The sequence below is a fragment of the Physeter macrocephalus genome, chromosome 5, assembly GCF_002837175.3.
Source record: "Physeter macrocephalus isolate SW-GA chromosome 5, ASM283717v5, whole genome shotgun sequence".
NCBI classification, from domain to species: domain Eukaryota; kingdom Metazoa; phylum Chordata; class Mammalia; order Artiodactyla; family Physeteridae; genus Physeter; species Physeter macrocephalus.
In genome coordinates, this window is record NC_041218.1 from 37,777,672 (window position 1) to 37,796,828 (window position 19,157).

A 19,157-nucleotide genomic window follows, 5' to 3' on the forward strand; every position below is an offset into this window, starting at 1 on the left:
TGCAGGGGACAGGGGTTCATGCCCCGGTCCGGGAAGATCCCACATGCCGCGGAGCGGCTGGGCCCGTGAGCCATGGCCGCTGAGCCCGCGTGTCCGGAGCCTGTGCTCCGCAACGGGAGAGGCCACAACAATGAGAGGCCCGCGTAACGCAAAAAAAAATAATAATAAAAATAAAAAGAGAGAGATGTAAGGGATATGCCCATTTTCCCTCTGATCACTCTGGAAAGAGACTTATGTTTGAGGAATGTCTTTGGATCGGGTGCTCTTTGAGAATTTTTCACCTTCTTCTATATCAGTATCCAAAGAACAAGTCGGGTCAAGCTATCTCCTCAGCCCCTATTTGGAAAATTCTTTGAAGACCGTGTTAACACTGATGTAGCCGGACTTGGATTTTTCTTTTGCTTGGGGGAGGCGGGTGGTGGGCAGGGAATAAAGAAGTTAAGAGTTCAGAGTGATGGAGGCTCTGTTGCCCTTTTCCCAAAGTGAGCCAAGAATAAAACACAGCTGGCTGTGGGCCACTTACTCTGGGTGAAAGGCTGAACACTCTGAGATATCTCCCAGAAAACTTTATTTCCTATAAAAATAACCAGCAAAAAACCAGTTATGCTTATATCCATTTAAACAACAACATCAAAATGACCCTGATGTAATTTGGTTTCCAAAAGCTGTTTCCAGGATAGACACGCTCTGGAAGCAAGGTTCTCTTAAATGTTTTACAGTTGAACTGAAAATGCAACCATGCTTATAAAACAGCTTGGTTCACCCAAACCATGAATTGTCTGCATTTGGTCACTGTTTTGTAAGGCCTATTTGCCTAATAACACCCAAATTAAATTGAAAAAGAAATACAGAAACTTGTGGTAATGGAGATCCTTGAATTGCCTTCTGTAATCCCTCCTACTTTGTATCAGTCCCACACCCTCTGCTACTTGATTATGGAGAGATGGGGGCCTAGGTCCTGTGCTTTATAGGGACATCCTGTGTCACACCCTCCAGAGTTTTTCCTTCCTAATCATAGCCACAGCATAAGCTGGCACCCAAACACCTGCATTTATTGAGACCGACTGCAGTAAAAACAGGTGAAAATCTGAACAAATTAAAATGAAGAGAAAAACAAGAATTCAAAAAGGATTTAGGGGGCCTCCCTGGTGGTGCAGTGGTTGAGAATCTGCCTGCCGATGCAGGGGACACGGGTTCGAGCCCTGGTCCAGGAAGATCCCACGTGCTGCCCAGCAACTGAGCCCGTGAGCCACAACTACTGAGCCTGCGTTCTAGAGCCCGTGAGCCACAACTACTGAGCCTGCATGCCACAACTACTGAAGCCCGCGCACCTAGAGCCCATGATCCCCAACAAGAGAAGCCACCGCAAGGAGAAGCCCGTGCACCGCAATGAAGAGTAGCCCCCGCTTGCCGCAACTAGAGAAAGCCCACGCGCAGCAACAAAGACCCAACGCAGCCAAAAAATAATAATAAATAAATAAAATAAAAAATAAAATAAAACCAAAAAGGATTTAGAAGGGGAATAATGGACATAAAATTGGGACAGTAAGAGTTTCGAGTGCATGTGAAACAAACAAGTGGGCATTTATCACCTGTGTTGGAATGTCAGCATTTAAGCTAGAAAAGATTGGCCTCAGAATAACCTGATAGAACTCATTTATAATATTTAGGGGGCAAGATACACATGTAGTATTTAGCACTCAGCAGCTTTTTATTTTGTTTTCCCCCCTCCTCTTTCTAATGCTTTAATTGAGGCAATCTGTAATCTAAAAAAAATGAAGCTGACTTTTTTGCCCGACAAAATCTTAATGATTTTTTTTTAAACTAGATAAACGTGTGGAACAATCCGCTATGAAGTAAGACCTCTCTAGGAAAGTGGGCACCCTCGGTGACCTGGCTGTGCTCACTAGAAGGCACAAAAGTGGCCAAGAGGGATGAGTAAGCCTCATCTCAGCAGCCTCCACCGCTTTCCAGGGAGAGAAACTCCACAGGGAACTTCTCAGAACTTTTAAAGACAAGAGTTCAAATCTTGCTGAAGAGCCAAGAAAGCCCACAAGCCTGGCAAGTATTCAGAGAACGAAAGCAAAAATTGCCTAATACTAAACAGCATCTCTAACGCGGAGGCTTCCTAACGTCCACCCCGCCCCCAGCCCACGACCACAGGTCCAGCTCAGCAATCGTTATTTTTAGGTGGCCTAGAAGCCCGGACAGGCGGCCTAGCCTGGGAAGGCACACATACGGAACAGATGCTGCGATCCGGCAGGACAGAGGTTTAGTTTGTTTAAGTCATTTATGGAATCCACAACATAAAGCTTTCTATCTTCAGGAATGCCTCCAGAGCCGGTGTCCTGGGAAGGATTCATTGTCCCTGGAAGAAAACACTGCTGTTAAACACGAGAGGCGGGGCTGGGGAGCCGGCCTTCACACGGATCACAGTCCACAGGAAGTTGGGCTGGCCTGTGAAGACCCACCCACACATACTACTGCCAAATGAAGGGCTGGAAAAGTTTAGCTGTTCCTTTCGGGGACAACATTGAAACTCTTTTTTGCTTTGCTTGCCAGGAAGCTCGGAGTCAAGCGTGTGTCCCAATTTTAACGCTTTAATACCCTGCTTATCTGCACTTGCTCTTTCTTCCTGCTCAGATTTCTCAATTCTGTCTATATTTTCCCTGGGCCTCTTTTAATTTTTTGTAATTGCTTTTTGAATGTTTCCCTTTATTACACTGTTCGTATTCTGGTGAGACTTCTCAAATCCTTTGTGCAAGAAGATGATGTATAAACACATAAAAAGATAAAATTAAGCTAGGCAGCCTGTGGCCATAAAGATTCTGAGAGAAGAAAATGTTACTGTGAACCATTCTAACTGATGAGGCTTTAATACAAAACTATACTTTTTGTATTCTCCCTCAATATAGTATAGGAGTCCCTACCTTAAAGGTATCCTTTAGTCATTACAGACTGGCTCTGAGACCTCAAGACAAAAATCTTAGCAAACTGAGTACGGAGATGAATACTGCAGTTGTTGGAGGCTAAACTTCAGGACCTCTCAGGTCTCTTCCTTCTGTGTTTCCTTAGAGTGCGGTCACTTACGTAATAAGTATTCTAAAATTGTGGATTACATTGAAGATAATATTCTCTAACGATAGCACAAGTTCAAGCTACACTGAAAAATCTGAATGGATTAAAAAGTTCTATTTTAAGATGTCTCTCTAGCACAACAGAGAACTTGTGACCTTTTAATTATGTGAAAAGCAGGTTCTAGGAAGACAAATTCCGATTGCTATCAAAGCTTTCTCCTTCACAGTTATCTCTTTTCATAAAATGAGTCTAATAATGGATGTGGGATTTTTTGATCGGGAAAGGATTTTAGACATGCTCTCATCTAGCCCCCATCCTTTCCACAAATGAGAAAATTGAAGCTCAGAAGGTAAATGCCCAAGATCATACATTAGCTAGTTGCTGGGCTGGAAGCAGGCCTCACGTTTCAGAGTTCACTGCCCCTTCCCTTGTGCTACCTTTCTTCTCCACACCCTTCCCGAATCCTTTGTCAAGACTCAGCTCAAACCTCACCTCCATTAAGAATCAACCTGTCTTTCCCTTGTGCCCTTGCTGGATACTGTACATTCTTCTATCAGAACATCTGTTCTATTTTATCGCATTTATTTGCTTACATCTTTGATTTCCCCAATTGACTGAAAACTCCATAGGGTAATCTCCAATCCTACTCTTCAGATGCCCAGTGCCAAGTTTAGAAGCCAGTGATTTATGTTAAGTTGGAACACCTAAAATATTTTATTTAGGATTTAAATCTCACTATTTCCAAAAGAATTTGAGGCAGTTAATAATAAGTACACTAACATAAAACAGGTTAAGAATCCTCATGTCATATCTATCTGGACTTTAGTAAAAGCAATGCAGAAAACTTCACATCTGCCTATATGTGGCAACGCGCTATTGACTTCCTCTTAACATTTAAAAAATTTCCTTTAATGCCCAGCTACAGAATGAAGGCAAATATGATTAGAGTTAGGAGAAACCAAATTCAGGAAAAAAAAGATGAACACCTATAGAAGATCTGAAATAAAAAAAAAGTATCAGCCATTTACTAAACAGATTAAACTGCACGATAAAATATTAAGACCAAACAATTTCCCAGTAATAACTAAAAACCTACTAGTACTTGTAAAAAAAAAAAAGTTCCCCCAGAACCCTAGCTAAGAAAAAGTGAGCTTGAAAAGTCATAAACTAGTTAAATTTTTTTTCAAAGTAAAAATCTAAAAGGGTGTTTCAGTTATGCTGAAATTTTAATTAACAAGAACACCTAACTCCCTGAATATTTTAGGTAAGATACTACCAAAGCACTTTAGATATAGATATTACTGAATTCCAAATATACTTCATGGATCATTCCTAAGGGAATGACTTTAAGTGACAAAAAAAAAAAAAAAAAGTAACAGCATATAGAACAGAGGGGCCTTAGAGATTAATCAAATCTCATCCTTTTACAGATAAAACCAAAAGAGTTGACTGATGCATGGTCACAGATTCCTAAACTATTCTTTTAAAAATGTTTTATATTTTATCCTCTCTTTATGTATTATCCCAAACACTAATCTGATGAGGCATAAAGGTTGTGTCCCATCATAGGATCATCGTTCCAGACACAGCGTCTATTTTAGGCTTGGTGGCTGACACATGGTTCATTTTTGGATCTCTGACTTGACAGCCTTGAGCCTTAGCTTCCCCTCTAGGGATGTAATTACTATTGCTTAAATCTCATACTGAGGCTTGAATCAGTGTTTACAAAGTAGAGGACTAGCTAGAAAATCATAGCTACAAAAACTGACTTCAGAGCTGCATGACTAATAAAATCTCCAAACTACTGGCCTTGCTGCTAACTCAAAAGGTGATTCAATGTGACATCAAACCCAGAAGCACTAACATAACAACTAAGAGTGAACTCTGAAGTGCTATGAATGGAAATCTCTTCATTTGGGTAAAGTCACAATGTAAATAGATGCATGTAAATAAATTAATTTTTAATTAAATGCAACATGCAAATGAAAAATAAAGAGCCAGTAGAGAAAACTGAGTTGGGTGTGGTTCACGGACGCCAAGAGCCTGCAAATGACCCTGAGCCTGCAAATGACCCTGTGAGTAAATGGATACAAGATCACATGGCCCTCAAGCCAGGACCCATAGCTGTTTGACACCCAGTTGTTGCTATCTTTGCATCTCCACATGAGAGCATCTGGGAACAACCAGCAGTGCTGGAGCAGCCAGAGTGTTACTAAATTCTGCATTGCACTGACTTGACCCTCCTTCTTGACTGCGGTGTGCAAATTTGCTCATTAAGTAAGACTGACCAACCAAAGTAGCATCCTTTTCATGGAACCCTTTCTAATACCTTGATCTGAAACATGTAAGTAATTTTATTTTCCTCCAGTTTAGATCAATGCTAACAGCTGATTCTTTTTGTCATTTAAGAATTCTTTGACTACCTACTAATAAATATTCTGACCAATATCATTGTCTATGAAAATTTGCTTTGCTCTTTACTTTTTCCCATAGGTGCTTGGTATCAAACCAGAGAAATAACTCAAACCAGCACTGCTTGCCACAAAATCAAAATTGTTATAATAGGATTTAATTCAAAGCTAATAGGAAGCTTTATTGAGCAAGTCATGGTAATTTGTTCTATAATTCCATTTCAGAGTCAGTGCCTCTTCACATCCAGGAAGTAATTTTTAAAATCAAGTCTAAATCATCTGTATCAAAAGTTAAAAAAGCACAGAGTAGGGCTTCCCTGGTGGTGCAGTGGTTAAGAATCCGCCTGCCAATGCAGGGGACACGGGTTCGAGCCCTGGTCCCGGAAGATCCTACATGCCGCGGAGCAACTAAGCCTGTGCGCCACAACTACTGAGCCTGCGCTCTAGAGCCTGCGCGCCACAACTACTGAGCCCGCGTGCCGCAACTACTGAAGCCCGCGTGCCTAGAGCCCGTGCTCCACAACAAGAGAAGCCACCGCAATGAGGAGCCTGTACACTGCAACGGAGAGTAGCCCCCGCTCACCACAACCAGAGAAAAGCCTGAGCACAGCAACGAAGACCCAACGCAGCCAAAGATAAAATAAATTTACAAATTAAAAAAAAAAAAAAAAAAGCACAGAGCACATGCAACAAAAAACATCCCAGCCTCAAGAATCATAATTCAGTCTCAGTAGAGTTAATAGCATGCAAATTACTTACAAAAATGTGAGCTTTGACTGCTAGGTTACCAGGAAAAACAAATTATTCAGAAGCAACTATAATGACTTGCCAGAAATTCTGTAGCTCTTTCTTTGCCTCCCTTCAGCACACGGTGCTCCTATAAGGCCCATAAACCCCAGCATGAAACTGCTGGTCTATATTTAGTGTTAACTTAGCCAAGCCGTATAAGATTCCAAATACTGACTTTTTTTCATAGTGCCTAAGGTTTTTAGTAAATATAGTACTGGGACTATGCTTTAAAAAGAAAAAAACCACCATGCCTTGATTTAATTGGTAACTGATGAGGTTCTGATTGGATTGAGATTTACGTCCTTATTTGGCGGATGTGTAAACTGACACAGTTCCTGCACTTCTGCCAGGTGTTCCCATATATATCGGGTAGCAGGCTGGAGCTGCCACTCTGACAACTAACTTGCACAGGACTCCAGTCAACAGGAAAAGAATAAGGCTGACCGTCTAACCAGGATGAGGGCAGATCAGAGGACGCCTAGGGCTTGCAGTAGCTACAGAAGCAGACCGTGCGTGGGAGATTGCATGGCTACAGACCCAGTGCCTCCACTGCCGGCAATGGAAGCACTTTATCTCATCAACTTTCTTTCCTTTTCAAAGGCTTTATTCTGTGAGTTTTTAATGCATCCTCCTTTCTCAGGAATGTCAGCCTCCGACGTGGTTCCCTCTCACACATGCCAAGGACCGTCTGCCCTCTGGGGTACATAAAAGCAGCACAGTGAGTAGTAGACTATACCACAAGCCCACCCCCCTGACTATCCAGGCAGCATACTGAGGGTTAAGTGGTAAACGGATACGTAACCCTTTATAATCCTACCCTCCATTGCCATCGCTAGACAGACATTAATTCATCCTTGAGACATATTGCACGTCAATTAGAAAATGTTTGCTCCACAAAATTCCTTTTACGTCTGTATTCGGTATGGACCTCACTCTCCCTGTGGGGGAAAAGAGTGTCATCTTTCAAAGCTTCATCTATACCTGAGGACCAGTTCATGAAGAAAGACAATGTAACTGGTAACTTTTTCTCAGAAGCATATAATACATTAAAAGCTATGCCAAATTTCTTGGAAAATGAGAATGTTTGTTAGCTATTATTTTAATTATCATATTCAGCTTTAATCTCCCAACTGTTTTAAACCATCTATTCTTTGAAAAAGTAATAGGATGGCCTCATTTTGAACAGTTTTTCTCTCTCCTGTAAACCTAACCCTTGAAGTATCAGTCACCTCCACTCCGCCTCAAAGGTGAGGAAAATGGAGACTAAGCAACTCCTCCTACCAAAGTCTGAATGCAACCCTATTTTACACCAGTGAGGGGGATGAGATTTTTTATGGCTTATGAGCCGTTAGACTTCTGGAGAACCAGTGAAGAACAAAACAAGACAACCTACCTCATCTTATCTACTCTGTATCTGAAAGGCCACATCCAGAAGAGTTTTGAGTCACAGAAAGAAAATAGGTATTCTCACATGAACTGTTCAATCTGGGGATATTTTCAAGCATTTCTTGCTTTTTCTTTCAAATATTATATCTCATTCCCAGGAAATTAAAACATGCTACCAAAGACTTGAGTCAAAGATACCAATTGGTTCAAAGTTAATGACTGAACCTCGAAGAACTTACTAGGCAGGGACCATTTTAAATTCCTTTAAGCCAGCAAGATTAACCAAGAATCAAGGAATGAATTGGTCTCTCATATACCATTTTACTGCTCTGAAGAAAACTCAAGCATTCTTTCACATTGAATCCCCAGTTATCCTGTCTAGCAACTACCCATCAATTTGACAAAAAAGGCACCCGTCTATAAATTTAATATACAAATTAACACTTGCTTATATCTTCTTCCTCCTAAAATCCCAGTAAAAAGGCAGAATAAAAAATATAAAACCACAAGTATAAAAATAGGAGGAAACAACACTGAGCAAGATTTCAACAAATGTATCAAATATGGGAAGGAAAGAGTGGTTGGTACCTGCCTTAGCAGACCTCCGGAGGACCATCACTGCTGAGTGAGGTGACAGACCCTGCAGAATTCAGGCAGGCTCAGAAACTGGAGGCAAAAGTGAAGTATGGAGCTAAATACAGGCAGGTAATTTCATGTTAGCCAAAAATATAATGCAGTAAGAAGACTGGAAAACCATGTTACAGAAATCTCCCAAGAAATAAGGCCAGAGGCTCAACCCAGCAGCTCTAGTATCTCATGGGAGTTCCAGATCAAAGAAAATGTGTATGTGTGTGTGAAGGCAGAGGGGAGGTCAAGAACTTAGTATTTTCCAGATTGTGAGTCCACCAAAGCACAGTACCACCCACTTTTAGAACAGCAGAGACAGAGTCAAAGAACAAAAGAAAAAGAAACAAATCAGAAATTAAAATCCCATCAGATATCGCAGCAACACTTTCATTAGAATAGAGCAATGCCTTCAAAATCCTGAATTTGGTTCTCTACCTAGAATTTTATATACCAAGCCAAAGTATGTCAGACATTTAAAGTCCCAAAATAACTGACCTCCCACACACTCATTTCCAGAAGTTACTGAAGGAAGTGTTCCTCTTTAACAGGAAAGTAACCTAATAATGAAGACAGGGGGTCCAGGAGATGTGTAATCCAACTCGTGAGAGGAATACAAATCCCAGGATGATGAAGTTTCAGGAAACAGCTGTATACTAAGATGAGAGAGAAGTTAGTCTAGACTGAAACAAGTACTCTGTTGGGCTTTGACCATGTGGAAGATAGAGTAAAGAAGAATTTTACAAATTTACTTGGGACTATTTTGGAAAAGTTAGCGATTGTGTTTGTAAAACGAAGACAAGATGTCCTAGGAGAATGGAAATGTAAGCATAGTAAACCATCTAGTTCAGAGATGAATAGAAATATGGTCACTATAATGCAAACGATGCTGATTTAACCCAAAAAAACACAAAAAACAAAAAATGGGAGAAGGGAAAAGTAAAAAGGCAGAAATCTTCGCCTATCGAATAAAGAAATAGCTGTGTAAGCATACTACTTAGAAATCTGAAACCAAGGTTCTAGGGAAAAACTATAAAGGCTGGAACGAAATGCCTCCTGAGAAATGGGAAAGGATGGCACAGGGAGCTAACTTCCTTATAAGCCTTGAAATACTATTATACTATGTATATACATCACTTGAATAAAAATTCGTTAGTATTTTAAAATATACATAAATGAAATTGAAAATTTAGAAAAAAATATTATTTGCAATCTCTTCTCCATGGTTCTAACCTACTTGGAATATAAAGAGTGACAACACACAATGCCAGATTCGAGATTCCAAGTCTGTTTTCCATTGCACTGCTTCTGAGGGATGGAACTCATACTCCCAGAAGCAAGAGTGGTTGCACAGGCCGGCCAACGATTTTCAATGAAGGGGGCACATCAGACCTCCCAGGAGAGGTTGAAGATGTGGTAGAGGAATGCTAGTTTAGAAAAAATACCTCTATTTTGGTCCTTATCTACATGCTTCCCCACCCCTCTTATCACTATTTTCTGCATTAATATAAAGAAATAAATCTATGAATTCTAAACTGCAGGTATTACTTGTGCAATGTAATTTTAATATAAAGTTTAATAATAACAAAACCCTAATGCATTGTCAAAATGCTTACAACTTCCCATAAAGTAAAAAAATCACCTCATGGGCAACCAAGCAGCAACAGTCTTAATAGTTGGAATGCCAATGATATATTGCTACATTTTTTCATTTATTTTCATGTTTCCAAATATACAAAGCAAGTTCTTTCACTCTCTCCCTACCCCATTTCATCATTTTGAACTCTGAACTTCAAATCCATAAATGTTTCTTCTATTAAAAAAGAAGCACTTTTAGTGTGAAAAGATCTTTATTTCAAAATAAAGAGCACAAGGTCTTACACAGCAGATAAAATTAGTGTTACTGCCCTCAGAGGTCAAGGTTAGCAAATTTTCTGACATATACAAATTCATTATGAATAACAGATGGGCTGAATGGCCTGTAAATGCAGCTGTAAGGTCTCATGGTATAATTCCCTTTGTCGATCCCAGTGACAAAATTATTAGGTTCCATTTAAAATTGAAAATAATAGCAGCTTTTCCAGAAGATCTAGCTCCCAAAATTGTATCCAGAACTCATCTGTCTAAGATCTTAAGTTAAATACCTTGTATATCTATATCATTATAATCAATATTTCTGACAACCACAGCGTAAGAAATGTAACCTCAGCTAATAGTTTTTCTCATCACGAAATCAAGTGAAATACTATATTTTTGCTCTCTTCATAAATAGAAAATGACCACACACTACAAACACTTTATTCATGTTTACTGATTATATATATGGAAAATATTCAATAACCAGAACTCACCATTTGTAATACTATACATTAAATTATAATATAACCCCTACTACAAAAGCTATCTGTTAACCCAAGATAAAAAACTGTCTCTAGAGTTTAAATACATTAGAAATTATTAAAAAAAAAAAAAAAGGGAAATTAGAAAGTGGTCTTCAAATGCTAAAAACCTAGAAGAATTCTCCAACATCTGCTCTCTTATCTCGACATTTGCTTCGAGCTTTTGTTCGAGCTTTGAAGGCGGCAGAATTATATAAATGCTGAAATGAAGAAAAGGAAAATACAGGTGAGCCACTAAGGCTTCAGATATTCTTATAAAGTTAAAAAAAAAGATAAATAAAAAAATCACAAAGGAAAGAAATGAACTAATTTGACTCTAGAAATATTTTAAATGTTTATAAGACAGACACAAAGAATGAGGGGGAAAATTAACACATTATAGTTCATGGCTATTCTGTATGAAAAAAAATAGTCAAACATGTAAAATAAAATACCAAGAAAATTCCAGCCAAACAAATTTTAAAAAGTATATAAACATTTATTCTGATAAAGGAAAAGACAAATCATGAATTAATGTGAACAAAATACTCAACTTTGCTGTTAATTAAAATAAGGAAAAATATCATAAGGTTTCATTCAAACTAACAAATTTTTAAAATTATAAAACCCAATGCTGTCAAATATGTGTGTAATAGCTACATGCTTTCATTCACCACTGAAAATAATTAAAAATGATAGACTTATTTTGGAAGGTAATTTGGCAATGCATATCAAAAAATCATAATCAAGCCCTGTAGTCCTATGCAAGGATTTCTTCCAAGAAATAATTCAAAAGAGAAATTATGTAAAAATATTAGTATTTATTAAAGTTTTAAAATACCCAACAATCAATTATATGGCCATCAAAATGATTAAATGTAAAAATTCTTTATAATATACAATTAAACAATTCAGACCCACTAGGATGGCTATAATTTAAAACAAAAATAAAACCAAAAAAGTGTTGGTAGGGATGTCAAAATTTGAACTCTTATACTGCTAGTGGGAATGCAAAATGCACTACAGTCACTGTAGAAAACAGTTTGGTGGTTCCTTAAAAAGTTAAACACAGAATTACCATGTGACCAAGCAACTCCACTCCTAGGTATACACCTAAAAGAATCAAAAACAGGTGCTCTAACAAAAACTTGTACATATATGTTCATAGCAGCATGATTTAAAAGGGCCAAAAAGTGGAAACAAGCCAAATGTCCACCAACTAATGAACAGATAAACATGTGGCATATCCACACAATGAAGGATTATTTGGCCACAAAAAGGACTGAAGTAATGACACGCTACAACATGGATGAACCTTGGCAACATTATGCTAAATGAAAAAAACCAGTCACAAAAGGTCACGTTATATGATTCTATGTATATGAAATATCCAGAATAGGTAAATCCAGAGATAGAATGCACATTAGTGAATGTGCAGCTGGGGGGAGAAGAGGGGAGGGGAACAGAGAATGAATACTTAATGGACATAAGGTTCCTTTTGAGGTGGTTGAAAATGTTTGGAAACTAGACAGTGGTGACAGTTGTGCAACACTGTAAGTGTACTAAATGCCACTAAATTGTACAGTGTAGAATAGTTTATGTTATGTGAATTTTACCTTAGTAAAAAAAATAAAAATATAAGGGTTTTTGAAATGTTAAATAAAAATAATATTAACCACTATTTAATGTTACAAACTCTCTGAGAACATTTGTTTCCTCACTTGTAAAATGAATCTGGTACTTACTAAGTTTAGGCTCAGTTATCTGATATGAAAGAAGCACTGTGTAAATATTTATCCTTAACTATATAAACTTCATAGAGCAAAAGGAAACAAAAAATGAAAATAGCTTGTGTTAATAGGATTACGGATAAAAATTTTTCATCATAACCCTCCATACTCTAAATGCAGTGAAGTTTCTATACTTTTAGTCCAGCTACTCTGTGTCCGAAACATCATGAGAACTAAAATCTCACAGACATAGCTAAATACTTATCACCTGGCAGAATCAAAGCTTTGGCTCCACTTTTCTTCTGTGCATTTAGTTCTACTGAAAACAAAAACCAAACCTACCCTTTCAAAACGAGAAATCTTCATTGTTTTAAGTGTTGCAGCATCAAGCATCACTGGGGGTCCAAGTTCAAAAACATTGCGAAGGAATTCATTTGACTTAAATAAAAGAGAAAGGTAATAAGGCTCAGTATTAAATATCAGCTCTTTTTTTTAACTACATAAACTGAAATCTGGTTAACAGAAGTTATGTAGAGCTTATAAATATGAATGTTAAGTCACTTATTTTCTTTCTGTTTCTCATAAGACCAAATGGTTTTCCAATGCCTTGAATTCAAGAAAGCGATGTCAAACTATCTGCTTCCCTACAAAGATATCAATAGTGTTCCAACAGCTATACAGATGCTCCACTAGGCCTACACAATACAAAAACAAAAAGAAGAGTTTCATATTTATTCAATTTAACCTTCAAAAATAAATTTGCTATTTTGCATATCATATGCTGAAAACATTCTGTATATTCAAACTAACTTCAAAAGCCAGTTAAGTAAGGTAGATTTAAAACTCCTCCCTAATTTAAAAGCAAACATACAGAAAGGATGTCACCCACTCACCTGCAAGTGGTACTGCATCCCTGATCCAAGAACCTCCTTAAAGGTGTCATATGTATGTTTTTTGACCCAGCAATCAATATACATGCGTTCAGGACCAAATTTAACAGTTTCTGTTGGAAAATCCCGTTCCTGGCCAATAGAAGAACAACAATTGTAAGAGGAACCAAAATGATCTAAAGAGATCCTACATAAACACAATTTCTAAATGGACATGTATATGTTGAAATGAATACTGCGGTTTAAACAGATACCTCCATCCCTGAAATATGAATAGACTAGAAAGTGGAAGTACTATCCCACATATAAGGGTGTAGAATTTGCCTAGCTGTGGTAGACTTGAAGACACAACTAAGTTTGGATAAATATTAATGGCAAAACCACATTGTTGTGAATGTTTTTAAATTTCAAAAGCACTCAACAAACTTGGTGAAAAAGTCAGATATTTGTACTGGTCTAGGATTGGCAGGGGCGGAGGGAGGGGAGGTTACAGGACAAGTCAGAAAGACAAGATATCTTCATAAGCCAGTGGTGAAATTGGGGGAAGCAGATATCTAGGAAAGGAAGGGAAGATAAATGGGGTTTACAGACCAACCATCAAGGAGTATCTATTACAGCATTAAGTGGCCTACCTCTACCGCCCTCAGGATGTCTCTGAACACCGACCGCTGCTTTCTCTTGTCCACTTTGGCCCGGTGCTTATTTCCATCTGTAGCCAAAGCCCTAAGCATCTGAGTCAAAGACTCCATGTCTTCGTAAAAAAAGTCCTGGTCAGAAAAAAAAAATTTGTTTTTGTTTGTGGTTTGTTGTTTCTTTCCCCCAAACCTCTTCTAGAGTTAACAAAAAACAGTCCACCTTGGAAATATCCAACAGGGTTACACAGAGCAACGCAAATCTTTGAGCTGTTTAGAGATCTTGGCACAGATACACACATAAACACTTATTGTCATGCAAAAATTTAATCCAGAAATGTTGCCTACAAGATGATACACTACCACCAAACAATGAATATTCCTCTTCCAAGTATAACCAGATGCATTCAACCAATGCTTACTGTATTCCTACTGTATTCAAGACATTACTGGGATTTCCAAGTTCAATGATAGTCAGATACACATAAACCAATACAGCTTCTACCCCCTGGCTCCCTAGTCCCCAAAGCACAGTCCCCAAAGCACATATTCCCAGAATTCCAAATATTCTTATTCCAAAAGGGCAAGCTATCAGTAATGCTTTTTAAAGCACCTAATTTCTAATTTATTGGTCATATTTCAAATAAGCAACCGAGTATTTACATTAGGTGCACAACTCAAGTGATTAAATTATTTAAGAAAGGAAGATATTTTAATCCCTTTTGGAGGGAAGCCACAAAATGTATTACTATTTGCTATGACCTTAAGTTGACTATGGGCTTCCTTTTTACAGTTTAAGTGGCTATACTTTGAAAGTCTCTTTATTTTGGGTGTTTTTACTCCCTGATTAAATTTTACAACCACATTAAACTAAAAGATGATTCCAAGTTCTTTAGCTGACCAAAACTAGAGCAGACACTCATGGAAGCCAGAAGGTGACCCATCTCCAGTTCTAGTTATTAATGCCTATTTAACATTTTTTGCATTGGTGGTAACAATCACTTAACTTATTCTACCAAAACAAGCAGCTCAGACTTCCCTGGTGGCGCAGTGGGTAAGAATTCGCCTGCCAATGCAGGGGACATGGGTTAGATCCCTGGTCTGGGAAGATCCCTCATGCCATGGAGCAACTAAGCCCATGTGCCACAACTACTGAGCCTGCGCCCTAGAGCCCGAGAGCCACAACTACTGAGCGCGCACACCACAACTACTGAAGCCCGCACACCCTAGAGCCTGTACACCCTAGGGCCCACATGCCACAACTACTGAGCCCGCATGCTGCACCTACTAAAGCCCGTGCACCTACAGCTCATGCTCCGCAACAAGAGAAGCCACCACAATGAGAAGCCCGTGCACCGCAACGAAGAGGAGCCCCCGCTCGCTGAAACTAGAGAAAGCCCACGTGCAGCAATAAAGACCTAACGCAGCCAAAAATAAAACAAGCAGCTCTTATTTTAGGCATTCTTCACACTGTATACATAATTGTTAAATCTCAAAAACTATAAATATAATTTCTTTTAATGTCTAAAATGAAAAAAATTATTACACTCATGGAAAATAAGCTTGAAATTAACACAGATATTCTTAATTTAAAGTATTTTCTCATTGTCAGTATTTTAGAGATTGTATATTCTTAACTGTTCTAACAAATGTTTTCTTCAAATGTTCTGATTCAACTTCCTATGTCTGAGTTAGCTGGAAATAACACCTGTCAAGAAGATTTTCATCTAGAAAAGCAGGTACCAAAGCTGATAAGATGTTATTAAAACAGTCCAATGATACTTTGATCTGTATATTTAAATTCCAATAAATTTGATTCCATCATAACAAAACGGGAATCATTTTACTGCTAGAAACAAATAAATTTCAGGGACTGGAAGTTCTCTACTCATTTCATTGACTACTTGTTCTTTTGTATTATTCTCAAAAAGAAAATTTATGGAAGATTTAAAAATATGTATATGGGAGAATACACCAAAAATTAACAAGACTTTATGCATTACCTTAATTTGTTCTAAGAACTGAGAACTACTGCTAGTGGTCTCAACAATCTTACCTCCCAGCATACATCTGACCATGTCTAAAGACATTTTTGGTTATCATCATCTGCCAGGAGGTGCTACTGGCCTCTAATGAGTAGAAGCTAGGGAAGCTGCTAAACATCCTGAAATGTACAAGATAGCACCCCTCCAACAACAAAAATTATCCAGCCCAACGTATCAACAGTGCTGAAGTTGAGAAACTCCATGGTAAATAATCTTAGCAATCAATAAAACTCAATCTAGTTTACAGAGTCTGAACCATTGAGTTGAATATAGTACTTGTGAAAATAAATATTAAGTACTGTAGGGAAATGTCTCCATAAAGTGCCTGTGCTTTAAAAAGAAAGAAAACCTAAAATATAACAAAAATAGTCCATAAACAGCATCCAAAAGGCAATTTACTCAAGTTTGGGATAACTGCATAGTAAAACTTTACACTCAGGGACAAATGAAAAATGGGCTTCTAGAGGGACAAATACCTAACTAACTCTTATCAATAATGAAAAGAAAATTGCATAGTCATTGCCACACAACGGGGTCAAAAGTCCTAGATCAGAACCTCAAGCCTACTACTCACTACACCAAGTTTTAAAAATTACGAATCTGTTTCATCACCTGTAAAATGAAAATATCCACCCTCCCACCACATGATAGTTTTAAGGATTAAATAAGACAGGCCCAATAAATTATGAAGCATGAACTATTACATCAATATTCTAGATTTAGAGGAATTTACATAGAATTGGACTTTTAAAAAATCAGTGTAGTAATTACAGCTATATGAGGAAGTTTACTGTCATACAAAACAGGTTTTGCAGTCAGAACATCTATGTTTGAATCACAAACATCCATTACTTAGACATATATAACCTTGGGCATAATTACATTAGCAATCTGTGTCTCAGGTCCTCTGATATAATAAGGGGATAGTTAATACCACCCACATCTCACAGGTTTATTTAAGGCCTAAGTAAAATATATTTATATATTCTAAAAATATATAAAACACAGTACATAAACATCCATTATGCTACAGCTCTTTTATGATATAGGCTGTTTCAGTCTAACAATATAATTGCTTCAAACAGGTCAGCTAAAGATAATTATTTCATACTAAAATGACTATAAGTTAAATGGTTTCAAAGGCTGAGTGGCATTAGAATGAAATGAAACCACAGAAAACTTTTAGAAGAGTTTAAATACACAGGATGAGATGCTTAAGGTCACAAAAATCATCCCCCAATCTAGTATTTCTATACAGAAGTCACTGGAGCACTGATTGTAAACAAAAATGCAGTAAGCTGGATCTTGCACAGCTGTCCTATGTGTTAAAAAATAATCATAGGGAAGCCTAACATTAAAACAGAATTTGATCTCTCCCCACTTCACTGCAAAGCGCTGACTACTATTTCTAGAATGGTTTTACCTGACTCTACTCAACTACAAAGACTTTTATTCTTTTCATTCCCTGCTAATTGAGGCAGAATGTCTCCATCAGGGTATGGAGACATTTTTACATGAGTCAGTTATCCTATAAACAAAGGCAAGAAATGAGAAGCACGTGGGGTTGTCCTTTCTGGAAAAATAAAATCTAAGTGATTTAAGGCCTGGGGAGTGTGTTGTGTCTTCAGATTTTCTTTTCTTTGTTTCTGCTCTGTCTCTCTGTCCTGAAGCACTTCCCCTGTCAGCTTAGGTGGGGGATAGAGCAGGGAAAATTAGGGAAGATCTGACTATACTATATTTTGGTATACTTTCCTGAATCAGCATATCACATGGCCCTCAGACCTGTAATTCCACTCACTAAATAGTCCTTGTCTTAGTTTAAGTTACCCTAGAGAGCTCCTAAAAGGCCACTTACTAGAGTACTAGCAAGAGGGAGGTAATACATGATTCAGTTAATAGTGCAGGAACTGCTACCACTTACACTGTACTTGGCATGTGTTCCCAAGAACCGTATTAGGTAGTGACTATTATTATCTCCATTGTAAAGATATGGATACTGAGGCAAAGAGAAGCTGCCCAACATCAACCAGCTAATAAGGGTGGAAGACAGAATTTGAACCCAGGCAGAGCAGCTCCTAAGTACACTCTTTACCTGCTTGGTTACATGGCAGACACACAAAGTAAACTAAGGAAGCTCTCACAAACGAAGGATTACTAATTCTTCATATCAACTTTGAACAAATAGCTATTATTAATATTTCACCAACTCATTCTTTAAAACCCAACCTAAAAGTCAGCTCTTCAGAGAGATTTTTACTAGGTCTCACAGGCTAATTTCATCACATAGCTAGATTTCCAGGTTAATAATAACACAAAATAATTAATGTTAGCAAAAGGCTCTGAATAATTTGATGCCACACATGTGCTACAAAAACCTAATGTAAATCAACCTATGGTTTAACTAATATTTTTGAACACCTTATAACTACACTAAGCCACCACCAGACACTCCCCTCCTTACAAAAAACTTAACAAAAATAGCAAAGAGAGCTCACTTCGGCAGCACATATGCTAAAATTGGAACGATACAGAGAAGATTAGCATGGCCCCTGCACAAGGATGACATGCAAATTCGTGAAGCATTCCATATTTTTAATCATAAACATCGGATCAGAAATAAATGAAAAAGAAAGGAAGGAAACAATGCAAAGAACAATAAAACTAAAAGCTGGTTCTTTGAGAAGATAAACAAAATTGATAAACCATTAGTGAGACTTACCAAGAAAAAAAGGAGAAGACTCAAATCAATAGAATGAGAAACTTCCGAGACTGAACCAGGAAGAAATAGAAAATAAGAACAGACCAATCACAAGCACTGAAATTGAAACTGTGATTAAAAATCTTCCAACAAACAAAAGCCCAGGACCAGATGGCTTCACAGGAGAATTCTATCAAACATTGAGAGAAGAGCTAACACCTATCTCAAACTCTTCCAAAATACAGCAGAGGGAGGAACACTCCCAAACTCATTCTACGAGGCCACCATCACTCTGATACCAAAAGCAGACAAAGATGTCACAAAGAGAGAAAGCTACAGGCCAATATCACTGATGAACATAGATGCAGAAATCCTCAACAAAATACAAGCAAACAGAATCCAACAGCACATTAAAAGGATCATACACTATGATCAAGTGGGGTTTATCTCAGGAGTGCAAGGATTCTTCAATATACACAAATCAATCAATGTGATA

At 37.9% G+C, this 19,157-nt stretch overlaps 2 protein-coding genes and 1 non-coding gene across 7 annotated transcripts in view; 1 reads left to right on the forward strand and 2 right to left on the reverse strand.

Moving 5' to 3' along the window:
- LSMEM1 (leucine rich single-pass membrane protein 1) overlaps nt 1–6,610 on the reverse strand; it is an 11,273-nt gene extending 4,663 nt beyond the window's left edge. Inside the window, exons 1-2 of one of the 4 annotated variants that reach the window (XM_007120027.3) lie at nt 6,249–6,610; nt 2,240–2,368 (exon numbers count right to left, since the gene is read on the reverse strand). In XM_007120027.3, coding sequence (XP_007120089.2) covers nt 2,240–2,363 — 124 coding nt within the window. In that variant the 5' untranslated portion in view covers nt 2,364–2,368; nt 6,249–6,610. Of the gene's footprint in view, nt 1–2,239; nt 2,369–2,930; nt 2,958–6,248 lie in introns of those variants that run through there. The other 3 variants (XM_028489847.2, XM_028489848.2, XM_028489849.2) reach the window with 3 other exon arrangements.
- A 3,483-nt stretch (nt 6,611–10,093) lies between these two features.
- The window catches only part of IFRD1 (interferon related developmental regulator 1), a 27,374-nt gene continuing 18,310 nt past the window's right edge, over nt 10,094–19,157 (reverse strand). For both annotated transcript variants that reach the window (XM_024129573.3, XM_028489852.2), the window contains 4 exons: nt 13,919–14,053; nt 13,290–13,418; nt 12,739–12,834; nt 10,094–10,887 (listed from right to left, as the gene is read on the reverse strand). In XM_024129573.3, the coding sequence (XP_023985341.1) occupies nt 10,798–10,887; nt 12,739–12,834; nt 13,290–13,418; nt 13,919–14,053 (450 nt within the window). In that variant the 3' untranslated portion in view covers nt 10,094–10,797. The remainder of the gene's footprint in view (nt 10,888–12,738; nt 12,835–13,289; nt 13,419–13,918; nt 14,054–19,157) is intronic.
- LOC112067202 (U6 spliceosomal RNA) lies at nt 18,451–18,557 on the forward strand. The gene has a single exon (XR_002893145.1). It is a non-coding gene; the product is annotated as a U6 spliceosomal RNA (small nuclear RNA).